Source organism: Planococcus citri, chromosome 5 (genome assembly GCF_950023065.1).
Source record: "Planococcus citri chromosome 5, ihPlaCitr1.1, whole genome shotgun sequence".
NCBI classification, from domain to species: domain Eukaryota; kingdom Metazoa; phylum Arthropoda; class Insecta; order Hemiptera; family Pseudococcidae; genus Planococcus; species Planococcus citri.
In genome coordinates, this window is record NC_088681.1 from 34645697 (window position 1) to 34671255 (window position 25559).

General features: G+C 34.2%; 3 protein-coding genes across 6 annotated transcripts in view; 2 read left to right on the plus strand and 1 right to left on the minus strand.

Annotated features, from left to right (window-relative positions):
- The window catches only part of LOC135848824 (titin-like), a 69896-nt gene extending 61740 nt beyond the window's left edge, over positions 1 to 8156 (plus strand). For 3 of the 4 annotated variants that reach the window (XM_065368878.1, XM_065368879.1, XM_065368880.1), the window contains exons 27-44: positions 161 to 329; positions 404 to 461; positions 555 to 696; positions 928 to 1084; positions 1459 to 1584; positions 1666 to 1986; positions 2063 to 2219; positions 2319 to 2599; positions 2752 to 3137; positions 3216 to 3378; positions 3453 to 3615; positions 3691 to 3824; positions 3905 to 4199; positions 4289 to 4430; positions 4502 to 4701; positions 6386 to 6538; positions 6639 to 6762; positions 7090 to 8156. In XM_065368878.1, coding sequence (XP_065224950.1) covers positions 161 to 329; positions 404 to 461; positions 555 to 696; positions 928 to 1084; positions 1459 to 1584; positions 1666 to 1986; positions 2063 to 2219; positions 2319 to 2599; positions 2752 to 3137; positions 3216 to 3378; positions 3453 to 3615; positions 3691 to 3824; positions 3905 to 4199; positions 4289 to 4430; positions 4502 to 4701; positions 6386 to 6538; positions 6639 to 6762; positions 7090 to 8004 — 4086 coding nt within the window. In that variant the 3' untranslated portion in view covers positions 8005 to 8156. The remainder of the gene's footprint in view (positions 1 to 160; positions 330 to 403; positions 462 to 554; positions 697 to 927; positions 1085 to 1458; positions 1585 to 1665; positions 1987 to 2062; positions 2220 to 2318; positions 2600 to 2751; positions 3138 to 3215; positions 3379 to 3452; positions 3616 to 3690; positions 3825 to 3904; positions 4200 to 4288; positions 4431 to 4501; positions 4702 to 6385; positions 6539 to 6638; positions 6763 to 7089) is intronic. The other variant, XM_065368881.1, reaches the window with a different exon arrangement.
- A 273-nt stretch (positions 8157 to 8429) lies between these two features.
- LOC135848834 (uncharacterized) lies at positions 8430 to 9599 on the minus strand. The gene is made up of 4 exons (XM_065368901.1): positions 9274 to 9599; positions 9068 to 9214; positions 8768 to 8929; positions 8430 to 8697 (listed from the first exon to the last, which is right to left on the minus strand). Exons 1-4 carry the CDS (start codon positions 9343 to 9345, stop codon positions 8518 to 8520), a joined length of 561 nt encoding a protein of 186 aa, XP_065224973.1. The 5' UTR covers positions 9346 to 9599; the 3' UTR covers positions 8430 to 8517.
- Positions 9600 to 13695: 4096 nt separating this feature from the next.
- On the plus strand, positions 13696 to 16819 carry LOC135848450 (fork head domain-containing protein crocodile-like). The gene has a single exon (XM_065368350.1). The coding sequence runs from the start codon at positions 14254 to 14256 to the stop codon at positions 15265 to 15267; it is 1014 nt and encodes a 337-aa protein (XP_065224422.1). The 5' UTR covers positions 13696 to 14253; the 3' UTR covers positions 15268 to 16819.
- The last annotated feature ends 8740 nt before the right edge of the window (positions 16820 to 25559 follow it).

Consider the following 25559-nt stretch of genomic DNA (forward strand, 5'->3'; position numbering starts at 1 on the left):
TGGCGTCCAACCTTGGTTTTGTTTTTTCCACGACAGCGAATTAATACGCAAACGCGACTGTATTTCCTCTACCATAAGATATCAATGTTCTAATGAAGTTTTCGTATACATAGACATACAAACAATCAAACATAGGTAATATGTACTGTACTTTTTACAGCTTGAATATTATCGAGACTGCGACGACTTCAAGTTATCCTCCGCCGGTTCATACTACCAATTAGAGATACCACGAGCTAGATTCGATCATACAGGAGCATACACGGTGACAGCCAGCAACGAGCATGGCGAAACTAAAGCCTTAGTTTCGTTACAAGTTTACTCCAAAGGTTTGTATTATTAGCTTAAGGGCTGCACTCTCGTAATGTCAATAATTACAAACCATAAATTTCGTCGTAACCAGATTTACTCGCCGATACAGAGACCGAAGCTGGAATGCCAAACGAAACTATGAAATATAGGTAATGTCCGACGTAAAGATATTTAATTCACGTAAATAGTATTATTTACTCCAACTCGTTTTTTTCCTAATATCTATTTCATCTTTCGTACAGTCAAGTGGAAAAAATACCTAAAATAAAGAAACACCTATCCGACATCAAATGCTGCGACGGTGACTCGGCTACTTTCGAATGTGAAATTCATACCGAAGGCGATACCTCCAATGTTGATTTTCGATGGTATAAAAACGGAAGGGTAAGATCCGTATGTTTTATTGTTATTTTAATTTTTTCACAAGTCACGAAAAGTCTTCTTCATCTTCTTCAACTCGATCCCATGTTTGGTATCCACTGAGAGTGTCAAAATATGAAATCCATCTCCTGTTTCTTCAACAAAGATCATCTTCGGATGCCCAATTTTTCCAAATTGTAGGCGTTTTAACTCCAGCGTAAACATTCTGTTTCATCGTGGATTTTTAAATTACAGTTGATACCACTTGGAAACGACTTCGAAGCCATTGAAAACGGAAGTGTCGCTAAGCTGATCATCAAACACGTTTATCCGGAAGATGAAGGTCGATACAGTTGCATAGCCAATAATAATCTTGGAAATGCAACAACTACAGCGTGTTTAATCGTCGATGGTACGTGCACTACTTACAATTTCACTCGTCAAATGAACAACTTTGTGAATGAATCGAGCGGGGGGGGGGGGATAGACCCGACGAGATAAAAATACAAATTACGATTTTCGTACCTAAACCATTTTTATTCGTCCTAATTTCTGTCAATCATTCATCTTTTTTTTTAGAAGCAAGGGGAAAGGGGACAAAATTTAATTTTTATTTCAGAGAATTGACCAGGGAATTCAAGAAAAAAAAAAAAAATTCAAAACGATCAAAACCTTCCTATAACAAAATATCAAAACTAGAAAAAAAACCTGCATACCTAAAAATATGTAGTTCAAATCTTTCATGGACCAAAAATAATACGAACTTAACAACAAATTCTTGTTTAGTCCCTGAAGAAAAAGAGAACTTACTCAGCAGACAATTGAACAGGCCATCCGGCGTCAGCAGATCAAGAGGATCGACACCATTATCGATACCGAAAGATTCATCGCGAACTACTTCACCTGCAGACGGTATACAGAAACCAATACAGAAAATAGCACCTCGCATCTTTTCAATCAACCAATCTAATCATCTTCAATTTCAATTTGCAGACGCATCAGCTCTCCGAATTGGCCACCGGTTCCGTAGAAGAACAGCTCCAAAATTTTATGCAGTGCCTCATAACAAAATAGCTGAACTCGGGCAGACGGTACGATTCCAATGTGCTCTCAGTGGTCATCCGGAACCGACGACAACGTGGGACAAAAATGACACAGTTATCACTCCAACTTCTCGTATTTCGATACAAGAACGAGACGATCTCAGGATACTGGAAATAGCTAACATTACCGCCGAAGACGAAGGTCTTTATCGGATAGTTGTTGAAAATGAAGTAGGACGATGCGAAGCCACCGCTCGATTAGATATTATGAGTAAGTTTTTCAATGCAAGAGTTTTGTGGTATCGGTATTTACAACCCGAGGAGTAAATAATTCGTTTTATTTGCAGATCATCGAAATAGACAAACTAATGGTACGAGGACGCGCACATCGGATGGTTCTTTCAGTCGTCATACCATTGGTAAAGTTGCCAATGTTGGCGGTAAATGCACAATTTCGTGTAATGTACCGGATGCGTCTTCGTCTACGTCGACCTCTTGGTATAAGTACGTGATATATTTAAATTTTTTTCGGCGGCACTGATTGGTTTAGGTAGCTTCATCGTGGTCTAAAATTAATCATAATTCATTATTGGTCTGTTACAGAAACGGCGAATCTCTAAAAACCACCCAAAACATAACTCCGCATTGTGATAAAACTTCGGCTCGTTTACAATTTGATAACTTGACGACCGATGACTCAGGCGTATACACCTGTATAACCGAGAATAACTCCGGATTAACTAGATGTTCCGCCGAGTTGATAGTACTCGATGACTATAACAACAATAACATGGATCTTCAGCCACCAGTTTTCGTTACCGGTTTACCACCGCGATCTTCCACAATTGAAGGGAACCCATTTGAATTTAAAATTAAATTACAAGGTTAGTAATTCGTATTACCGAATAGGCTACCTACTAACGGAAACGAGATCAGTGACTTTGTATAATAATAGTTAATCCGTTCACTGAAAATAAAATTCTCGGCACGAGACTTTCTAAAATATTTATCATATTTTCGTAAATGATTATTTTAGGTGAACTTCCGATGCAAATTACGTGGTACAAGAATGGTGAAAAGTTACCAAACTGCGATGATTTCCAATACATCGATCATAATAACGGAGAATTTAGTTTGAGACTGAACGACGTATTTTTAGCTGACTCCGGATCGTATAAATGTGAAGTTTATAATTGCTACGGAGATGCTACATCGACAGGTCAATTGGCAGTTCAAGAGGAACAACCGTTCATTGATAAATCGCCATTTAATTGTAAATCCATTCTCCCCTGCAATGGTCATTTCACTCCTGCCATTGTAACCGAAGGTCCAATTGATATGATAGCTTTACGAGGTGATACGGTTTCGTTAAAAGTCACATATGCCGGAGATCCGGAACCATCGCTTAGATGGATAAAAGCTGTAAGTATCAATATTATAGATAGGTAAAAATTTACATTAATAGGTTATCAAATCAATAATCATTCGATCAACTTCCAGGGACGACAATTACTGCCTGACAAACGAATCTCAATAAATACTGAAAATGGGTCTTCGGTATTGAAAATCGAACGAGTAACTGCCGACGATGGAGGTAAATATGAGATTTGTGCCGAAAACGTCCAAGGAAACGATACCCATACCACGTCTTTGGCTGTCGAAGGTTAGTACATTCATCGCTTTTCTATTGTTCATGAAAAAAAAATGGATTAAATTTACGTTTGTTTCAATTCGCAGGATCACCAGATGCTCCAAAAGGTCAACCAAATTCAGTAGCAGGAGATAGATGCGCAACGGTTACTTGGCAAAGTCCTCCATACGACGGTGGCAGTATCATAACCGGTTACACGATAGAAATGCGTTCGTATTTAAATTCATCGTGGAGAAAAGTCATGGAAAAGTAATGAAAATTTAGAAACGAACTCATTCACCACGTGTTAAAGTTCTACTTTACAAAATATTTTTGTAATTCTAGTTGCCATTCGTTATTCTGCACGATACGAGGTTTAATCCCCGGCGAATCTTACATCTTTCGAATTCGAGCTGAAAACAAGCACGGTTTAAGCAACCCCAGTATGGAATCCATTCCTACTTATATCACTCACGCAGGTAATTTTAAAACAGCTACACTACTAATTGATAGTGAAAATTTACGTAAATATTAATTACGCTCGAATTATTATTAACAGATATTTGCTCGCCAATTGAACCGAAACGAGTGTACATACAAAATGGAGAAACATTCAAAGACCATTACGAAGTATTAGAAGAGCTTGGCAAAGGTCGATACGGTATAGTGCATAAAGTACGCGATAAAGAATTTGGAAACTATTACGCGGCCAAGTTCGTCCGATGCATTAAATCCAAAGATAAAGAAAAAGTACGAGAAGAAATAACCATTATGAATCAACTGAAACACCCTAAACTATTGCAACTAATGGCTGCTTACGAGAATGTGAAAGAAATGATGATGGTTACCGAATAGTAAGTAGTAATATATCAGGATAATGCCACTGGCTATAATAATTCTTATTTCTTACTAGTAACAACGTACCTTTTTGAATTCCTTCCAGTATCAGCGGTGGTGAATTATTCGAAAGAGTTGTAGCTGATGACTTTACACTGACGGAACGCGATTGCATTTTATTTATGAAACAAATCTGCGAAGGTGTAGCGTACATTCATAAGAATAATGTTGTCCATCTTGATCTAAAGGTAAGGAATACCAATGTTTATTCTTCGAGTATCTCGAGTAATCTTCTCATCAACTTGGTTTATTTTCGTAGCCTGAAAACATAATGTGTGTTTCGAGAATATCGCATCAAATTAAATTAATAGACTTCGGATTAGCTCAAAAAATCTCACCTGATACTCCAGTCAGAGTATTATTCGGTACGCCGGAATTCATACCACCGGAGATCATCAACTACGAGCCAATTGGAACGGAGACCGATATGTGGTCTGTCGGTGTTATATGTTACGTGTTGTAAGTATCGTCTATCGTTGTCATTTTTCAAAGCTCTTGGCAACCGATTTTCTGTTAGATGTATAGAAATGCTTCTGCGTGCTAGCTTCGGGCAATTGCAATTGAATTGTCAGATTTATATGTGAGGAAAATACCATTCAGGTATCTTTCTGCACGTGGTTTATCAAACGAAAGATATCACATCGTTGTTCAATAATAAATTGTACGCTACCAGAAAATGATACGTGAATGATAAAAAACAGTTTCGACTTCGAGCTTGTAAATATGTACTCATTTTCTTCCTTCCCGTGTTATTTGGTTTGAAACGTGTTGGTATGGTATAATATTTTGACAGAAATATTTTATGAATTTATCAGCAGAGTAAAGTGATAACGAACTGCACTTCCGAAATTTCGAATAAGCGTAGCACACCGATAACTTCGCGAAATCCGAAAAATTATTTATTTGAAAGTTGAAACAAAAGAAACGCGGAGATACATATTATATTTGATTACTTTATCTTTATCTTACTTCATTTCAAAATCAAATGACAAAAGTCAAACTCAAACTCAAAATGTATGACAAATGTGACAAGACAAACTGACAAATGACAATGCTAATTGCTAATGCTACTGTAAAACACAAACAAAAACAAAAAATGGCTGTGACGTCACTTTGACGTCAGCGATGTTTTTTTTAATTTTATTTTATCACCTCGCAGGGGGATGGGGTGGAAACATGGTGGAAATGTGGATTGTGGAATATTTTCATTATTTTCAATTTTGTAAATGCGGGTTCGGTGTTTGGCCCGTTGGGGCCTTCAGGGGGTTAAATTGATTTTTGAACGTTTGAATTTATGATTTTTTTTTTTCAATCTTTATTTCTCATAGCTCTGATGAAGTCTGAACTTGTAATTTTTTAAAATTAGTTTTCGTCTATTCGTTCATTTTCATTCATTTATTTATTATTGATAAAGTTTGGCATGAATGACGTATGGTATGGAGAAAATCTTCTAGGACAATTCTTTACTAAAAGAGCCAAAGAGGGCATCTTAAAGAACATTTTACAGCAAATTTGCAAAAAAAAACACGTTGGGCTTAGGCCTTACTAACAAAATGGCGACCATTTTGATTGACAGATCAGCTGAAATCGCTAGTTTTTAACATATTAATTGTAGGTAGGACTTCGGCAAACATTTTTGAACCAGATGAATCTAGATTGAAAGATCATGTAAAAATACATCACCATGCTAAAATTTTAGGTATACTAAAGTGCATTTTTCGATTTTTGAAGAACTAATGAAAATCAAATGTAGGGCAAAATTCAAAAAATTCAAAATTTACCAAACCCCTGTGAGCTGACAAGATAAGGTCTGGTGAAATTTGTTTGATGGGAGAGAAAGGTGAGAAATGGAAATTCATCATTGATGTTAAACAAGTTGTATTCTGTATTATTGCAGGCAGTATCTGTAATGATATTCAAAAGTCAAAACCGAAGTAATTTTTTATTAATTGCAGAAAATTTATATAAATGTTAAAAAGGATTGTTCTGTTGAAAACTAATTCAATTTAGTTTGTCAACGAAAAAATAATAAGTACAAAATATGTATTGCTATTGAATTATTTTAATCCGCTCCATACTCGGAGAGTACGTATCATATTCATATCTTATAACTGAATTATTGTCTTTCTTTCTATTTTCAAAGATTATCGGGATTATCTCCTTTCATGGGTGAAAACGACGCAGAAACTTTTGCAAATATTACCCGAGCTGATTTCGATTTTGATGATGAAGCATTCGACGCTATATCAGACGACGCCAGAGATTTCATTTCATCTTTATTACTTAAAAGGAAAGAGTGAGTAATTTCTTGAAAAATCGACTCGTTTAATTAGAAACTCATTAACAACACAACACCGTCATTAATAATGTAACATTGCAATTTTTCATATTCGCAGAAAACGATTAACCGCCAAGCAGTGCCTGCATCATAAATGGTTAGCTCAGCATGATAAAACAATGAGTTGCGTGAAATTGTGTACAGATAAACTGAAGAAATTCATAATTAGACGTAAATGGCAGGTAAGACATCGTGATGCTTGTTTGAAAATGTTTTGGTTTGTTTCAATAGAATATTAACCGCTGATTGAGAATAACAATGTTATATTTAAAACGATTGTTGTGTTATTTTGATTTGAAAGTTTTGCATAAAAGTATCATTTAGAAAAAAAAGGAAAAAAAAAAGAAATACCCATTCCTATGAATTTTTCCAATGATAGATTTCTATGATTCATTTTGTTTACATTTTTTCCCCATAATTTTTCATCGTACCTATACCTACCTAATGCTATGTTTTTGTTTGAAACTAACATACGTGTGGCTTTCGCTTATTTTTGCTTGTAAAAACAGAAAACTGGAAACGCCATCCGTGCCCTAGGACGCATGACAAACTTATCACGACGAAGTTCCAATACTACTAGTTCAAGTTCGTCAAGCAGCCCTAGAGTCAGTTTATCCGGCGCATATTCATCGAGAATGTCCAGCCTAGGAGAAGATGCGGCGTTTGTTGTCGATAACGAAAATGGTGCAAAAAATGAAATCGTTTCTAGGAATAATAGCGACGAATTGAAAAATTACGAAATCGACGATAATTGCAACACAACGAGCGAATCAACTACGTACGATGAACCAATCACAGAACCAATTAATACAAGCAATATAACAAATGAAAATAAACCTAGTAAACAATTTAAATTAGAAAATCCACCTAAGAGTTTACATAAATCCGTTGTATTCAAAGAAACCTATAGTTCTGAACTACCTCCTATGAACAATGGTCAAGCATCGCGATTGCGTTGTAATAATGACGATTCTTCGTCGAAAAATTCTTACAACGGTATAAGTAAATTAAAAACTGATGCTATTAGTTCCTCGAGTGATGCAAATAAAATTAAGACTTCACTTTTAAAATCTTCAGCAGTAGAATCAAGTTCTCAAAATAATAATTTGAGTTCTGATCGTTCATCGCTGAAATTAGATAATGCTATTAAAAGTAAATATAGTTGTAGCGTTGTGCCGAGTGACGATTGTACTAATAATTCTAAATCTATTAACGGTAAAAATAATTTATTAAATAGAAATTTAAATTCTAATAAAATTTCCAAATTTTCCGATACAGCCAAGATTAAAACGGCGGAACGGTTAAAGATGTTTGAACAGTTATCTACACCTACAGGTACAACGAAGACTAAGAAAGAAAATTTTGTAAATACGAGTAATAAAACCAATTTTCAAAAAGCTATTGCGTTTTGGAATCGCGAATGAATGCAGAGCGTCAGTTAGATTACACCAAATTTAATTTCGTTTTTCCTCATATTTTTTTTTGTCCTTCATTGTGTTAATATTTTTGTGTTATTTTGTTTGCCATTCTTAATTATATTTCTTTTAAATAAAAGTTTTCATGTATTGTGTTTAAATGTTTTCTTTTTTTTGTTAAATTCGGTCACCTCCAACTTGACTTGAAACGATTCGACCATGTGTACTACGACTTCTTGGGAGAATTCTTCATCGAAATCTTTGAGTAGTTCAGAATTGAAATATCCTGTTTATTAAGAGTAGGCAAAATATGTGAATTTTTGCTCAAACGGTTGCCTATCTCTTTCATTTTTTGGAGTTGAGTGATCCTTTTATCAAAACGTAGCTAGCTACTTAAAATGCAAAATAATTAGACTACTTATGTGCAAGAAGTAGACAGTAGGTAAATCAGTTTAATTTGTTCAACAATAATTATGAGATAATAAACAATGTAGGTATGATACAGTAGTATTGATAGAATTCTCAGAGCGGCGCACACACAAATTCGTTTCTTCTTGAATACTCTACAATTTTGGTCACTGTCTCTAAGCAACACAATAGTTTTTCTTTATCCACAATCCTAAGTTTGGCTCTGAGACAACCTGCTGGTACAATTCCTTTGGTTCGTTTATGAATCACAACACTTTTAAAACGTAAACGTCCCTGAAATAAATCGTAATATTTTACATTTCTCTTTAACAACATCGCGGAATTTTCTATTTCTTTTCCTCACCTTACGTATTGGACAACGCTCCGGTATATTCAAAATCAATCTGCCTATGGGTACAAACCACATATCCTTCTCGATAAATCGACATAAATCTAGATTTTCGACCGAAAGAGGACTTTCTATCCAAGTTCCATTGTTATTCTGAGAGAATGCTTGAAAATTAATCTAAAAATCAACGAACACGAACCAAATGCACAAGATTAAATAGGAGATAGGTAGGTATACGGTTCCACACGTATTACAGTGATATGGATGGAACTATTGAGTAGGTAGGTATTTTCTGTTTAATTGTAAGTTGCTTACCGTTGCAGTGCTCGGAATATCTTCCATTATTTCCATGTATCCCAGAGCTGTATGATTCGGAAATATTGTCAGGTGATCTAAGCTCAGATACTCTTTTGAATTCGGCCCTTTGCAACTTTGCAGCGTATCCAAAGTTAATATGTATGCCTGGAAAAATCATTGGTTTCAGTTTTTAAAATAAAATATAGTGTTATTGTCTAACTTACTGGTTCTTTTGCAGAGAAAACATTTTTCAATAGAAAGAAAAATGGTAAAAAATATTGCAGTAATTTTTTCATAGTATTTGAACTTGAAAATAACACGTTAATCTGATGGGAACCGAATGCAAACTTCGTTATAATCAAGGTTTCGTATGGCACCAGCTTCCTACATTATAATGTCGATGTCGTCGTGATTGACAAAACAATACTCCCATAAAGGCCACAATTTAGCCACCGAAACGTGCATATTTAACGTATGGGTAATGATTTAAATAATATCTGTTATTTGATCTCTAATCTGTGAATCTACATACTGTAGGTACACGTACCTGTGTTTATTAACCGATTCATACCTGTATGAAGCATGCAGCGTCATTAAAATAGAAGAGATAATAATTTAGCGATAAAAGTAGACAAATGTAAAACTGAAACAATTTCATTTCAATTTGGAAATGATAGGTACCTATATTTTTCTATAATGAGGATAACACTGAATGAAAAAAAAAAAGTATCAGAAAAAGATTTCAATGTGAAGCCTACAAATAATATTAATATCATAATGCCACTTAAATTATAATGTAGGTAAGTATCAATCCCTATTCATTTCACAAAACGTTTCGATGCTAGGAAAATGACTACAGAGAACGAGAAAAAAATACAAGCAAAGAGCCTTTCCAGATGGTCAAAAACGTCGAATTCATTCAACAAAACGCCTTGTTCGAGTCGACACTTTCAAAAGGCTATGAAATAATCTCTCTAACTAGGGAGATGATTTTGCAATACACGCGTAGATACTTTTTCATTCGTTGAATATGTGTGGTTTCCATTTATGTATAAGCAGGGATTTTCAAGTGTTTTTCTTTGCTATTGTACACGCGCCCACTCGATAAATAAAATACTTTTTTTTTCAAATTTTATTTCTATCGCAATATCATTCGCAGGGATAGGGAAACCAGTTTCGAAAATGCCTGGTTCGAGGGATATGTTTTGATCGAGTGGAAATTTTCTGACGTGAAGGTGACGTGTGAAATAAGCATGTCAACGGCTTGATTTTCACGGTGTTTGATTTTTTTTACCTATAACCTACCTACTGCAGGCGAATGGGAGTTTTGGGCATTTTTCATTACTTTTGAAGAGGTTGAATGAATTTGAATCAGAGATGGCATTTTGGTGCATATTTTCAGGTTTTAAAAATCTGAGGACCCGAACGCTAAATTTCTGATTGATTTGATCAAAAATAGTGTGGCTCTGAGTTGATTTTCTTTTCTAGAGTTCTCATGATTATTATAGGTATTGGTAATAATTAATTATGAAGTAGAAATATCAAATATTAATTTTTACACATACCTACAATCACTTACTCACTAAAAGAGCAATTTTCTTTGTTTTTAGTAGATTCATTGAAAACAAAGTCAGATATTTAGAAAAAGGCTCAAAAATGAAATTTTCTAATCAAAATGGCACTTTCCTAGATAGGTACCTAATCATTTTAATCATCCAAATTCATTTTTGTTGAAATTAGGTATCAATGTTTTTCAGGTGGGTGGTAAAATAGGATCGTTCATTTTTTTCGCTAAATTTTCGAATCGATAATTTCATACATTTTTTTTTCTTCTTACCATCTCAGATTCTAACATTTTCTTATGCGTTATTTATTATAATTATTTTTGCTCAAAATGTCTATGAAATTTAAGTGTCTGATTTATTATTTTCATTATGATCTTACTCGTATTAAATGTACCTACTTTCAGAGATTTTTACGTTCAGTAGGTAGGTACATTGAAAAGGTAAAAAGGCTCATTGCATTAAGCTCGTTAGTTTGATTTTTTGATTAAATGAATTTTAAAATTTTATTTTAGTCATCAGGAATGTAGTTAAATTTCGATTCCTTAATTTTCAAGATGCTGTGGATTGATGTTTTGAATTTATGAAGTTTAAAGAGGAGGAGAAGGAAAATGCTGACTATACGGAAACACGTGAGCTGTCTTCTGAGTTATTTTTTTTTTTTTTCCAAATGAAAAGTTATATTGAGGTGGCAACTGCTTAGCTATGTACACACTATGCTACATATCAAAATTAAAAAATTTCATCTCCAGGTTTGAATTTAAGACCTTGGGTCTGCAGTAAAGAGCTTGAGTTGTAAATTAAATTTGAATCTAAAGAGACTTACAAAATTCTATGTTTCTAAAAGACGTGCAAAAAAATAATCGTACCACTGGTGACTCAATTCCTCTGGTTAAAACGTGCAATAAGATATAAACTTTTTGCTTTTTACCAAGATTGAGATGGAACGAAAATTTATTTTATTTTTAAATGATTTAGGTACCTAGGAATTTGTGTACTATCAAGTAAGTAGATAAGTACATATTACAAAGCTCGATTTTCTATTTTGAAAAAATATATAAGTAGGTAGATTCACTGTCTGTTTGAAAATGAAAACATTACTCTAGCTCCTTCAATTTTTTTTATAGGCAAAGCTGAGGATTGTTTACACGGTTCCTAGTGAATGATTCGATACTTATCACAAAATTTTAGTGTTTTTTTTTGCAAAGGGCTTACCAAATTTCTGCACTTGAGTGAGTTTCAATTAAACTTCAACAATTTGTGTGATTTTAGAATTTATTTCACATTCAAGACTGGAGTAGTAATTTTCTGCATGAATGTCAAAGAAGGAAATTTTTCTGAATTTGAAGCAAAATTTATGCCACTTCTACGGTTACATTTTACTTTTTTCTGATTTTTTAGAAAATTGCCTAGTTTACACAAATTAAATTTTCCCCCCATTTTTCAATATTCTGGAGGCCACGTTTCTAGGAATGAAATGAGCATATTCATCATAATAAAAAAATTTTCGAAGGAAAGCAATTTGATTTTGACAAAGTTTGAGAAAACCGAAGAGAAAGAGAAAGAAAGTGCCTCTTCTCTGAAATAAGGATTTTTCCCATTTTTCAATATTTTGGAGGCACGTTGCCAGGAAAGTAATGAACATAAGTATATTCATCACAATAAAAAAAATTTCCAAGGAAAGCAATTTATTTTTCTAAGTTTGAGAGAACCGAAGTAAGAGAGAGAAAAGGTTACTTCTCTGAAATTGATGAAAATTTTCTGAAAAAATTTTCTTTGTGGCAAAAAATTCATAATAATTATGCTAAAATATTAAAACATATTCCCCCACAGTAAAATTCGTCCAAATTTCAACTTTCAACTCGAAAAAACATCCGAAGCAAATTATCGATTTAGAAACGAAATCCGAATTGAAGCTGAACATTAGCGAATATGAAAGCTGCATGATGTGTGGCCTATCCCTCTTCCTATTATCCTATTATTTTAAAAGGGCATTACTTTGAAACTACAACTTATCAAACATTGAATGTGTATCGGAAAATTTTAGGTTACATTTTTATCAACTTAATCTTATACCCTACAATCAATTGGTTCATGGTTGTGTACGTTTTATTTAAACAGAAAACAAAAATTGATGAGTAAATAAGGTGTAAATTAATAGAGGTAAGTAGGTAGGTATAGCAAGAAATTTTTCATGTTTTACAGTGTGGTAAACAGACAAAGGTACCTGTACCTATATGCCAATCCATGGATAAGCTTACCTACTGAAAAGAATTGTTTTTCAGGATAACGATCACTTAATTTTACTTTTTTCAAGTTTCTCTTGAGGACTGAAAAAATTTTCCATACCTAAACTTATTTGTACAATAAATACAGATCAATGTTCAAAACGAAGACTCGTACCAAAAACTGAATGAAAACGCCGAAAAAAAACTACCCCACTTCTAATGAAAAAAACTACGAAAAAACCCGCAGGTACGAATCTAATTTTGAAATTTAAATTATCATCGCGTCACACTCGAGTATTTTATCTAAAAGCCCAAAAAACCGTGTACCAAGTATCCACGTAAAATACAGAAAGAAGCAAAATGCAAAAATAATGACTTACCTTCAACGCAGGCAGAATTAAAACATGGGTGAAAGTTATGTCGATCGCAGGATCGGTTTAATTCGCGATTAAGAAACTCGGTCCGCATTTTGAGAACGACTGATCCGAAACTTTTAATTTTCATAACCGCCTAATCGCGGTGGCGTTTTGTTGTTTTAACCCCGGGGCGACGAACGAGAGCTCAATTTCGTTTTGACACCTCGATAAGTTCTTATTTCTTTCGCTCTTTTTTCCTCTCTGCTTCTTTTTTGTGTCCATAGCTGCGTACTACGGTATTATTCGGCCGGGTATAATGAATGAAAACCCTTATCGCCCAATTTTGTTTCGGAAACCCTGACAAAGGCGTGACAAAGGCACTTGAAATTGGGCGTTTTCGAGCTAAAGCTGCCGCATAGCTGTTCGCGGTTGGCCGATTATTACCATCAGGCGTGTTTGAAACGCACCAATGAGACTGGTATATTTTAGATTTTGGTCGTCAAAAAAAGGTGGTATACTGGGTTAACCATGTACCCGGATCCCTTCGCACGCGCTTTCAGTTTATTTGTTGACGTTAGGTTAGATCGCTAATTCGAAAACGGCCACCGTTTCTGTTGTTTCAGAACACATTCAGTCCCCGGTTTGTTTTTACTTAATCTTTGTGTAAACGACCTATGTTGTGTGTCATAATAAGATGTTCACTTTTTATCGGGAATTCAGTGCGCGGATCCCTTTCATCGATGTTTCCATTCTAAATATTGTGATAATGTTTCGTTTTTCCGGACTCGACTAAAGCCTATCAGCACCCGTTAATAGGTTTCGGCAGATAGGATGCGGGGAGATTATCGTGTTTTTGGTACCAAAAACGAGAACGAGAAAGAGAGTGAAAAAAATGATAAAAAATCACCTCCCCTTTTTTTGTCGCGTCTTCGTCGCTGTGTTTTTTTCGCTCGGTGGTGTAAACTGTTGAATTTGTATACATATACAGTGCGGACTGACTGCACTTTTCCTCCTCTACACCTAGGTATTGGAATACTACTTTTTCGCACCCTCGAATAATGCACACGCTTTTCGGCGAACAAGCCAGTTACTATCGTCACAGCGGAAATTCCTACTCAGGAAGTATGTCTACTGCCGGGTACAACCCTTACGAACAATACTCTCGATATAGTTACCACGGATGCGCCTATCCCCAGCAACAACTGCATGTCAATGGTGGCAAAGACATGGTCAAGCCACCATACTCGTACATAGCGCTTATAGCAATGGCCATACAGAATGCACCCGAAAAGAAAGTAACCCTCAATGGTATCTACCAATTCATCATGGAACGATTCCCTTACTACAGAGAAAACAAACAAGGCTGGCAGAACTCCATTCGTCATAACCTCAGTTTAAACGAATGTTTTGTCAAAATCCCTCGTGATGATAAGAAACCAGGCAAAGGTAGCTACTGGACGCTGGATCCAGACTCGTACAATATGTTTGATAATGGCTCTTACCTCAGACGTAGGAGAAGATTTAAGAAAAAAGATGTCGTCCGAGAGAAAGAAGACGCTCTCAAAAGACAACAACAACAGCAACACCAACAACACCAAGTACAGCTAAAGAAAATCGAAGATAAGATACTCAGTGAACAAAAACTCGCAACTAAACCTAAGAAGGAACCTAATACGAGTAGCTGTGCGAATTCCAGGTACCATCATCATCACCATCATCAAGATGTCAAACCTACCTTAGATAGCATAACTGATGTTGGTTTTACTATGGACAATTTAGTGATCTCTAGTCAAAATTATGTTCCTCGTGCTGGACACGCTGGTACGTATCCATATCATTGTTCACAATACAGCACGGAGGACCTGATACCTATATCATCCTCAAATCAGCATCAATTCCTCGGTGGATCACCTGTCAGTACTCATAGACATCCTGTGTGGTATACCAATGACTCTCCTATATCGAATACTGATTTGTATGATTCTACTCTGACTAATCCAAATTGTCAGCTTGGATTTAGAAATGTGCCAACATATTACCAAGAACATCAAGATGGGTTGGTCAAGTACTGATGAATTTTCCCCATTTTTTTAAGAACAGCATTCGCTTTTTTTATGGATAATTTTTTATTTTTCCTCCCTTTTTTATACCATACTGTTTAGTGCATGGTGATCACAAAATTCCAGATGTGTTAGTTCAGAAATCCAAAAAAAAATTAAAAATACATATCAAAAACTCTAAAAATGACATACTTGCCTACCTACCATTAGCGAATTTTTCTGTTGAGATAACATCAGATTAGAGTAAGTAGGCTATAATCATCTTTAAGTCATTTTAGAGCCTCCAGGGATTTTTTTAGCTTATTTTTTTACCATCAATAAAATTCTTAAGTAATTGTTAGTAAGTAGATACGTAAGAGCCTACTCTAGTAGAATTTTTGAATCGTGTAAAAAATTACGTACCTAGACCTACCTACATAGGTACATTTTTTTATTCGTCTAAAAAAATAAAAAATAAAAGAGGGAAAGAAAATCTAAAAAAACAAACGTGAAGATTCTATAGAATATTATCTACCAACATTGTACCTATTCATTTTTGTAAATTATCGCATGTAAAAATATCGTATTTTTTCTAAATTGTTGGCAGCTATTTCATGTTTTTTTTTTTTTTTTTTTCTTAAAATAAGTAGGTAGGTATCTACTTACACCTGATCTGAATCAATTTTCAAATTTGAAAAAAAAACAAAAACATGTTAATTGCCATAACAAGACGAAATGTGTTTATTTGTGTAATTTTTCTTTGGTGAATATTTTCCTAATTGGAAAATTTTTTCACTGCTGTCTAGTCTTTCTTATAATTTTCGTGAAATCGGATTGAATTTTGTACGACTGTTTTCGAATTATTTACCTTACTAGATATTTTTAAGTTTTTTTTTGAGGATGGGAAGTTAAATTTTGGTTCCGAATCATTCCTTGTTTCATTAACGTATTAATAAATAACCTATACTCTTTGAATTTCAAAACTCTGTTTAATTCGTAGGCCTAAGTCCAAATATTCAAAGGTCCAGTTCCAAAAATTATTCGATTTTTTTACACCAAACGATTTTATTTCTCATAGTCATAGATTGGCATAAATTAGTTAAATGTCACATTAAAAGTAAAAATAAAGTTCTACCTTCTGATGCAAATTTTGTTGGGAAAATTAAAAATTCATTCTAAGTACCTACTTTGATTGTGTTATAATTTACCTACTACGTACATATTTTTAAAAATTGATGCTGAATATGACATCTCGCTACACCGTACATACGACTTTTTCATTCCGATTGTGTATTTTTACGTAATTAAGTTGTATTATATTTTTTCAAATATGTATTCCATTTCGATATGCTCTACATAAATAATTTGTTTATAATGTTATTATTTGTATTACCATAATTATTATTATTTTTTTTTTTACATGCCTACCATACTACAACGACTAAGTAGGTAGGTACCTTTATGACGATTTCTACTCAGAAAGCAATAAACAAATTATACTAGTCTTTCGACGAATGTGTTTTTGCATTTAAAAAGGCACACTTTCAAACGGGGAGAAATTTACGTTCACTATCGCCGAATAAAAATAAACACTTCCATTTGGTTACATTGTATCGAAGCCGAGAGTGTAATTAATTACCATTTACTTGTAAATACAAATCCGCTTTTATGCTTTGAATTTCTGAAAGGACGTCGTCAACCGAGCAATAAGTCTGTCATTAGGTAGGTACTTCGTATTTTATTGGAATGACATCAAAGGTGATATAAAGTTATGGAAAATGAGTGGGCTGGTGTTATTACTTAGTATACGTGTGCGGCTTCGCAGTTTCCGTTATGGAAACTTTGAGACAGGAAAATGTATTCGCGAAGTATTTAAATCGGAAATTGTGTTTTTTAATTTTCGATGTGGGATTTAAATTCAGTTTGTTGAATGATGAAAATTCTAAGTAGGCTAAAGGAATCAAAGCTGTGATTAGGTAGCTCTGAACTATACTGAATTTTCGGTATTTCCTGCGAGCTTTTCTCCCACTTTGAATTCATTAACAGGGAAAAAGGAGAAATATGATGATTTGAGAATAGGTCATCGTTTTTTGAAAGAAGTGATGGGAGGAGATGTCAGTTTGAAAAAGAGGAATAGGATGCGAATAAGAGTTTATAATAGACTGTGTATAGTAGAGAAAGTTTATTTTTATGAATGTTTTGAAAATTTGGAAGAAATTAAAAATTAAGTATGACGAAGGCAAGCCAGAAATTTTTCAAAAAATGTCCAAAATTTATAAATAGTATCTAAGTTTGGAAAAAATTGTTCATTGAATTGGAAAATGGGACAAAATTATGCATGGGTATTCAAATTAGTTTGATAATTTTCGCCTTCTACTTTTATGATGATTTTTTAGAGTGATTTCTGTAAGGAAATTATTTAGTTTTGTATCATTCAGTGTTGGTTCCAATCATGGATATTTGAAGAGGTTCGGGGGTTGGGAATTCTAGCTAAGGCATATAACCCCAGAAAGGTGTTATGGTGGATTGTGGGCTTAAACAGCAGTTGCGGCTCTCTACGAATTGTAGTTTGCCACTTTAGATCAAATTTTGTGGTTCCTTTGGGACTTGTACATTTAGTAGGTATAGGTATATAATTTTTTGAGGAGGATAGAATATTCCTTTATGAAAGTTTTGGACACTGTGCTGTAAAAAAGGAGAAAATTGAGACAACACCTAATTAATAGCAAAGGCTTAAAAATAATCTCCAACTATCACGAATATCTAATTCATTCTCATTTCTCATCTCCCAAAATAGCCTACTCTCGTTATTCGTATACTCGCGTACTTTGCTAGGTACCTGAAGAACCCGGGAAAAACCTAGAATACTCGTATTTAACCAATTATCTACGTATAAAAGGTTTAGGATGACTCATCTCCTACCCTTTACATACCTATTCATACCTACATCACGATTTCATTGATATACCAAATACACACGAAGTAGATAAATGCGGCTCGAGATTATACAAAAAGTGCCTAGTTATACGAATAAGTAAGTGATAAGTTATCAAGACCAGAAATGGGTGCTATCATTGCTCAGGTATTCCTTTTTTCCTCATCCATATGTTACCCGAACCATCGAGATCGAGTTAACCTAAACTAATATTTATTCAAGCAACATCATTATACAATCTCGTCTCGTCGAACATTTGGCTGCAAAAAGTTGGTTATAAACTTCGTCTATATAAATTCGAGAAATTCAAAAATTGAAACAAACCTTAGTCGAAAACTTTTCATATCTCGACAAAATTGTGGAAAAGATATGTAAAATTTTCATAACTGTAAGTCTATAAAAGCTATAAAGCGCTGCTGTGGTTCAATTCGAAAATGAGATAGGTAGGTATACTCATTAATGGTTACTAAAGCATTTGATGAAATTTTGTAAAATGGGGTGCTCGACGAAGCGTACAATATCGGTTTGTGAAATCAAGCAGCTTTTTGATACAAGAAGACGATTCGCTGTAGGTTATTTTCTTATTTTTAGGGGGAAATTTTTTATACGATAGGTTTCCTCAACAATGGAGAAACTTTTTTTTTTTAAATCTGTAAAGTTGAAGCAGAAAGTTGTAGGGAAGCGAGACGTGGTTTGGCAAACTCTGTGAAACAACACATCTGGCGATTCGTCTATTTTCATCCTCTTGCTTTTTTAAGATTTCAAGACGAAATTCTGGAAATCTTCGCGTGTAGCTGGGAGATTTTGCGAAAATACTGTTAATTAGGCACCTACCTTACCAACCTTCGGCAGTGCCGGCAGAAGATATTTTAGCAGAAGGGAAAGACTTCTTTGATGATCCCTGAACGAAGTACGAGTTTCTGAATCCCAAGAGTGCTATTACATAGAATTTTGTTAAGATTTTAGCCGAGGGAAAACCGCCAGATTGGCATTTTGAAAGATAAAAATGTAGCTCATCATTTCAGGGTTATTTTTTTAGATCTTTAGAACTAGTGTGTTTTTTTGGTAATTTCATAATAATGATTTGCTTTTTGAATAATTTTTTCTTTGGTTTAATACCTAAAAATTACTTAGGTACTTACTTCTCAGGTACGCAGTTTTACGTCTACCTTCTTACAAAATAAGTGAATATTGAAAGTAGGTACCTACTACCTACCCTACCTAACTATTTAACTACAGAGTGCCCAGAAATATCGAGTACTCTTAAAAAATTTTCTACTAAAATACTTTGGTTGGTCACAGTGAATGATAATAATGATAGCACATGATTGGTTGTTGGACTGGAGAGATAATATCCCACCAATCATATGCATCTATTTCACGTTGCCAACCTATATTTTTAATGAAAAACTTTCGTAGGGGTACTCGATATTTCTGGGCACCCTGTAAATTAGATGGGTGGTTTAATTTCCAATACAGATATACATAGGTACAGAAAGGGATCATAGTACGTTGGCTTTTCAAATATACCTACCTATGTAATACGCATACCTAGTGAAGTTATTACCATTCTAATGTAAACACATGCAAGAAAAATACTGAGTGCGTGAACGTGTGCGTTTATTTAGGTTATTGTTTTTACATAATCCAATGCCCTAATCTGCTATCGAGTTAAACATTTTAATGGATTTTTTTCTTCACATTTCGATTATAACAAAGCTACCTAAATGTTTTAATTTGACTATTAAATTTTTCTCCTCGACGTAGGTACTGCCGGAGTTCTGGATAATTATTCGTTTGTATATAGGTGAATATAAATTGAGTATATTCACAAACTAATACCCACCAAGTACTATACATAAACGTTTTGACGAATGTTTATGTGGTCTGGTAAACGGTTATAAAATTCAATCTATTTAACCAATTTTCCACAGTGGAGGCTATTTCTTCATCACACAATTGATTAGGTACCTAGACCTACGTCTTGTCGTAAAAAATTTACATATACATGCCTATTGCTTACCTGTATGAATGAAAAAGTGATCTGAAATCTACTTTTATTTTTTTGAAGTGATCACAATTTGTAAGTAGGAATCTAATTTTAAAAAGTTAAAAAAATGAACAAACACTGTAAAATTTGGGAGAAAAAATAATAAAGTAGTAAATCCATAAAGTCTTGAGCTCAGTAATTTGATCGAAAAATCATTGAAAATAATCGACGATAAATTACAACAACGTGTTAATAGGTAAATATTTAGGTATAATATGTAGGAGGGCTTCGCGCTTAACGCGAAGGGTTGTTTTAATCCCATATTTTTCAGTGGCTCGTGAGTTTGACAGGGCTACATGGTGTGCATCTTGTCAACGCCCGGTTCAAATAAAGCTGAGAAAATACGCGTATTTTGACTCGGTTGCATGGAAACGTTGAGGTAGATACTAATAATGCTGCCTCGATATTCAAAATAAGAAATGAGTAGATCATTTGTATACTTCTATCATAGGTAGGTAATAATAAGTGAGTATACAACAAAAGAGCATGGATATTTTGTATGTGCATTGTGCAAGTTCATTTTTCATAGGTACCTAATTCTGGTAATTTCATACTTAACCTAACGTGTTGATTTGCTAGAGTAGAGACAATGGGAGAGGGTGAAAGACTTGACGCTGCGTGCAGATGTGGTATTGAAAGATTAGCCAGAAAAGATGGAATGATCGATGGTGGCTTATTGAGTGGATGTATCAGTTTTCACAAGTCAATCATTATTGGATTCTGTGTATATGGTGTTCATGAAAGAAATGACTGGTGCTTGCTGCTTAAATTACATACAAAGTCTATTCAGACTTTAGAGCGTTTCTCCTCATATGTACATCTACGTACCATAAGCTATAGGTACTTACTGTTTATAAAATTTCATGAAAGAATTTTTCATAATCAGTTGCAGACAGGTGGTTTTCATCCCCTCTTCAATTGAAAAAAATACTCAATTTTTAATTATCTACTACACCACTTTTCATTCATTCAGTTTATGAGTTCAATTCTGTTAGTGAAAAAAAATACGAACTGTACGTGAGCATCTAGACGAAAAAAGGATACCACCGGTGTCCTAAAATACTAAACTACCTATGTCAAACAATCATTTAAATGAATGCAGATTCCACGTCCCGTGAAGATTTACAAAAATTCAATGAATTGTGCATAATGCCTTTGGAATACCCGAACCAGAAGATACACCTTTAGCCTACTTTGTAACTTGAGTTTTGGTCGAGAGTAAACAAAACATCAACTTCAACTTTTGCGTTTTAATCTAGCCTTGATTTAATTTTCAAGTCTGGATTTTCATACTTCGTATTGCAAACTTGAGCGGCATGATGAAGTTAAGAGCTGATTAAAAACTTGTGTTAGTGATGTCGTTGCTTTGAAGGGGTAAGTACCTACATATAAGTACCTATACATAAATGGAATTCTAATGACCATGCACTCGAAAAATTGGAATTACTCAGTCACAATTAAACTTATTCCTATTCTGATTCGTGTAGTGTAGGTGATAAAGGATACATGAAGGTATATTTTGAGTGAATGTTTGATTTCTTATAATCTTTTTCCTTCGAGCTATAACAGTTCAAAGTGAGATCACCATTTTGGCGTTATTAGGAACTGGGTGCCTAACAACGCCAACTTTTTTTTTTTTAAATTTTAAATGTAGAATTTGGCAATGTAACCAATTTTGAGTGCAATTATTGAAATCTACAATAAAAAATGTTTACCTTACCACCAAAATTACCTACCACCAAAATTATCCGCAAAAGTAAATTTTAACCCCAATCAAAATGCATTTTCAAATTTCAAAAAAGTGAAAGAAATGCAAAATTTTTTTTTAATTTTAAATATAAAATTTTGCGATAAAACCAATTTTGAATGAAGTTATTGAAATCTATGATGAAAAATGTATACCCTACCACCAAAATTATCCGCAAAAGTGAATTTTAACCCCAATCAAAATGCATTTTCAAATTTTGAAAAAGTGATTTCAATTTTAAATCTAAAATTTTGCGATAAAATCAATTTTTAACGCAATTATTGAAATCTACGATGAAAAATGTATATACCCTACCACCAAAATTATCCGCAAAAGTAAATTTTAACCCCCATAAAAATGCATTTTCAAATTTCAAAAACAAAAAAATAAATTGTAAGAATACAAAAAAATGTATTGAAAATCAATAATATTGAAATAGGTAATTATTACTGATTAATCACCTCTACAACTTTTTGACATTTTTGAAAAAAAATTGAAAAAATTACGTTGGCGTTGTTAGGACACCACTATGTTCAACTTTGAAGAAAAATGTTAGCATAAAAAATGCGTAAAATGGATCGTCTATGAGCTTAATATGTAGAAAAAGGTACAAATATTCATTAGAAAGCTGATGAACTTGCCAAAAATATTTTTTCCTTCATCTATTTTCAAAATTACGTTTTTGATATTTGCACTGCACCACCAATGAAAAACTTTGAATGCAAAATTTTTGGATTTCCACTTTGAAAATCACAAGATTTCGCTGGTCACGTTGTTTTTATTTATAGAATACTTGAGTATGTGTTATAGCCTGGTATGACTTTTAGTTTTCGAGATATTAGCTGTTGGCGTTATTGGGCACCTGGCGTATTTAGTAGGGCGGGTCGAAAAAAACGTAGGTCTCAGAATTTTCTGAAATTCACATATGTGGTTCCTTTTGAGTTGAAACCACCCCAAAAAATTTTTTAGCCCCCCGCGGCACCATGAGGCTGAGCCACGTGGTGCCGCGGGGGGCTAAAAATTTTTTTGGGGTGGTTTCAACTCAAAAGGAACCACATATGTGAATTTCAGAAAATTCTGAGACCTACGTTTTTTTTCGACCCGCCCTAGTATTTAGGGCTCAGCACCTTATTTCTGTGCCAGAAAGTCGGTCTTAAAAATATGTACCTATTCCCAAATTTCAAAATACAGGTGGAACATGATTCATGTATGTATGTACCTATCTATACTTTAGTGGGAACTTTGTCTTGACTGTGTTTCAGAAATGAAGAAATGTACGACTTCAGACATGATCTGAACTTTATGTAAAGCTGAAATAGGTAGGTATTTACATAGGTATGTACTTTTAAATACTCGTAGAATTATTTATGGGATCTTAAATACTGTTTTGTTCATTTTGTACGTACTTAATCAGATTCCTGGTGAATATTTATGAGGGAATAGAGGGAGGAGGAGGAGAGGGCAGGAAGAATTTCAAGTTGTAAATTTATTTCATTTTTCCATTTTTGGCAATCTTTCAAATTGATTGGTGATGGTTTTGAGCCATTCTGAAGCCTCCAGCAGATCACAAAATTTCACTCCAAAAAGTTGAAAAACTAAAATTTACTTCATTTCCTAATTTTAATATGCTGAGTTGATTGGAGATGGTCTTAACCTGTTTTGAAGCCTCAGTAGGTAATAGATATGTATTTTTGCAATTTCTAATTTTCAAAAAGTGTCATAAATACGAAAATTAAATTGTCCATAAGTAGGTATAAATCTTAACACGCGAAAGTATGGCTCAAAACGGTTCGAAACAGTTCCAGTCGATTTCGGGAGGGCGGGAGTGATAAATTTGGTGGAATTTTAATCTTTTGTATTTTTGAGCCAAATTTGATTTTTAAAGACCCTTCGAAAATCTAAAAATGCATCGTATTCAGCACCGTAGAAATTTCGGCTAGTGATGCACGAGTATATAGGTAATTAGGTACCGAACATTATTTCTACCATTTGTCATTTTCCACGCATTAAAAAATCGCCACTTTCTTAAAACATATACCGATGAGAAAAAAAAAAACATTTTACAGCATGATGTGGGGATTCATAGAAAGAAAAGAATGGTATCAAAATCTCCCAAACAATAGCCACCCACATTGATAAAAATAAATTCACCATAAACAGCCCATCTATTGATGTAGGCTATAGGTAAACCAGTAGTCGTCGTCTTCTTCAATAACGATTACGATGAAAATATTAAAGATCAGATCAAAACAACAATAATAAAAATTGGAGAAAAAAAGGAGAAGAAGCAGGAAAACTGTAATAAGTATGCGATATAGACAGTACCTAGTAGGTAGGTATAAGTACGAAAAGAGCATTAGCAAAACGAAAGAAGGAAGAAATCAATGAAAAGTATTATTATACTTCTTTACGTCTTGCTGTCGTTGTCGAAGGCGATTTAGCCCATAGATATTTTCAAACGACTATAACGAAAACTCTTCACATCGTTTCCCTTTTAATTAATGGAGTTCATTGTTTACTGAGAAAATACTTTTTCCAAGGGGGTTACACGGGAAAATGCTTTATAGACAAGAGTACTTCAGGGCGGTACCTTGGGCGCACAGGCGCACCGCTTGAAATTACATTGGGCGTTATTCGTTGGTGCATTTTAGCTGCGGCTAAATTACGATCAAATCATTACCGTCACCAGTGCCAACCAACGACCGACGACGTTCCATTTTCCTCGACTTTTCGCCTGTGAAAAACATTGCACCACAGACCACAGTACACGTCTCGTATACTCTTGATCAAATGTGCCTGTGAAGAACATCCCCTTCAAGGAAATGCACCCTCTTACACATATATAGGAAAAAACCGTAGCCATAGCCTAGCGTTGTTTTTCTTCTACTCAATTAGCAAAAGCCAGCCTATGTTATTTATACGGTAAATTGGTTTCCGTTGTATGTGGTTTGCTGACAGATGCCTTGTAGCCGCTTAAGAGACGGGGGCTCTTTGTCATGGGTTAAAGAACAAATTGGGTGGCGATTGGCCGTGAAAAGATGCGTTTGTTGTGTTTGAGGGAGGAATACGAACCGCCATTTTAATCCCGGATAATGCGAAGCTTTTGTTGTGTATATAGACTTCAGACTGCCGCAGATTATTTAACACGATGAGGAGTATATCTGTACATAGATACATGGGTTCTTTTGCCTTTTTTTCTTTTTTGCACGTTATTTTAACTTCGAATAAGTTCTTTGGCCTGAAAAAGTACATATTTCTCGTAATTATAAGTAATAATTACTTTAATGTATGGGGTATGGGAAGGGGTTAAACGATAAACGAGTCGATTAAATCGTACCTGTATCATTTTCTCTTGTAAATATTGTACTCAGATACTTACTACAACTTTCGCCGAAAAACGTAAACGTTTCCACGTTAAAAATAACAAAATCCCCGTCACCAAAGAAAATATTATTTTAAACCACATTAATCGTTATAATGAATGATGACCACATCGATGTTTGAAAAAAAAAATACACATTTCATTCATGAAATGGGTTTCTCGTACAATATCGTATCTACTCACTGGCTTGAAAAAATACTACTCATGAAAT

Coding starts and splice junctions, on each gene's coding strand:
- LOC135848450 (XM_065368350.1), top strand. CDS start 14,254: ATGCACACGCTTTTCGGCGAACAAGCCAGTTACTATCGTCACAGCGGA.
- LOC135848834 (XM_065368901.1), bottom strand. CDS start 9,345: ATGAAAAAATTACTGCAATATTTTTTACCATTTTTCTTTCTATTGAAA. Junction 9,215..9,273: donor TTTTCTCTGCAAAAGAACCA/GTAAGTTAGACA, acceptor TGATTTTTCCAG/GCATACATATTAACTTTGGA. Junction 8,698..8,767: donor AGCGTTGTCCAATACGTAAG/GTGAGGAAAAGA, acceptor GATTTATTTCAG/GGACGTTTACGTTTTAAAAG.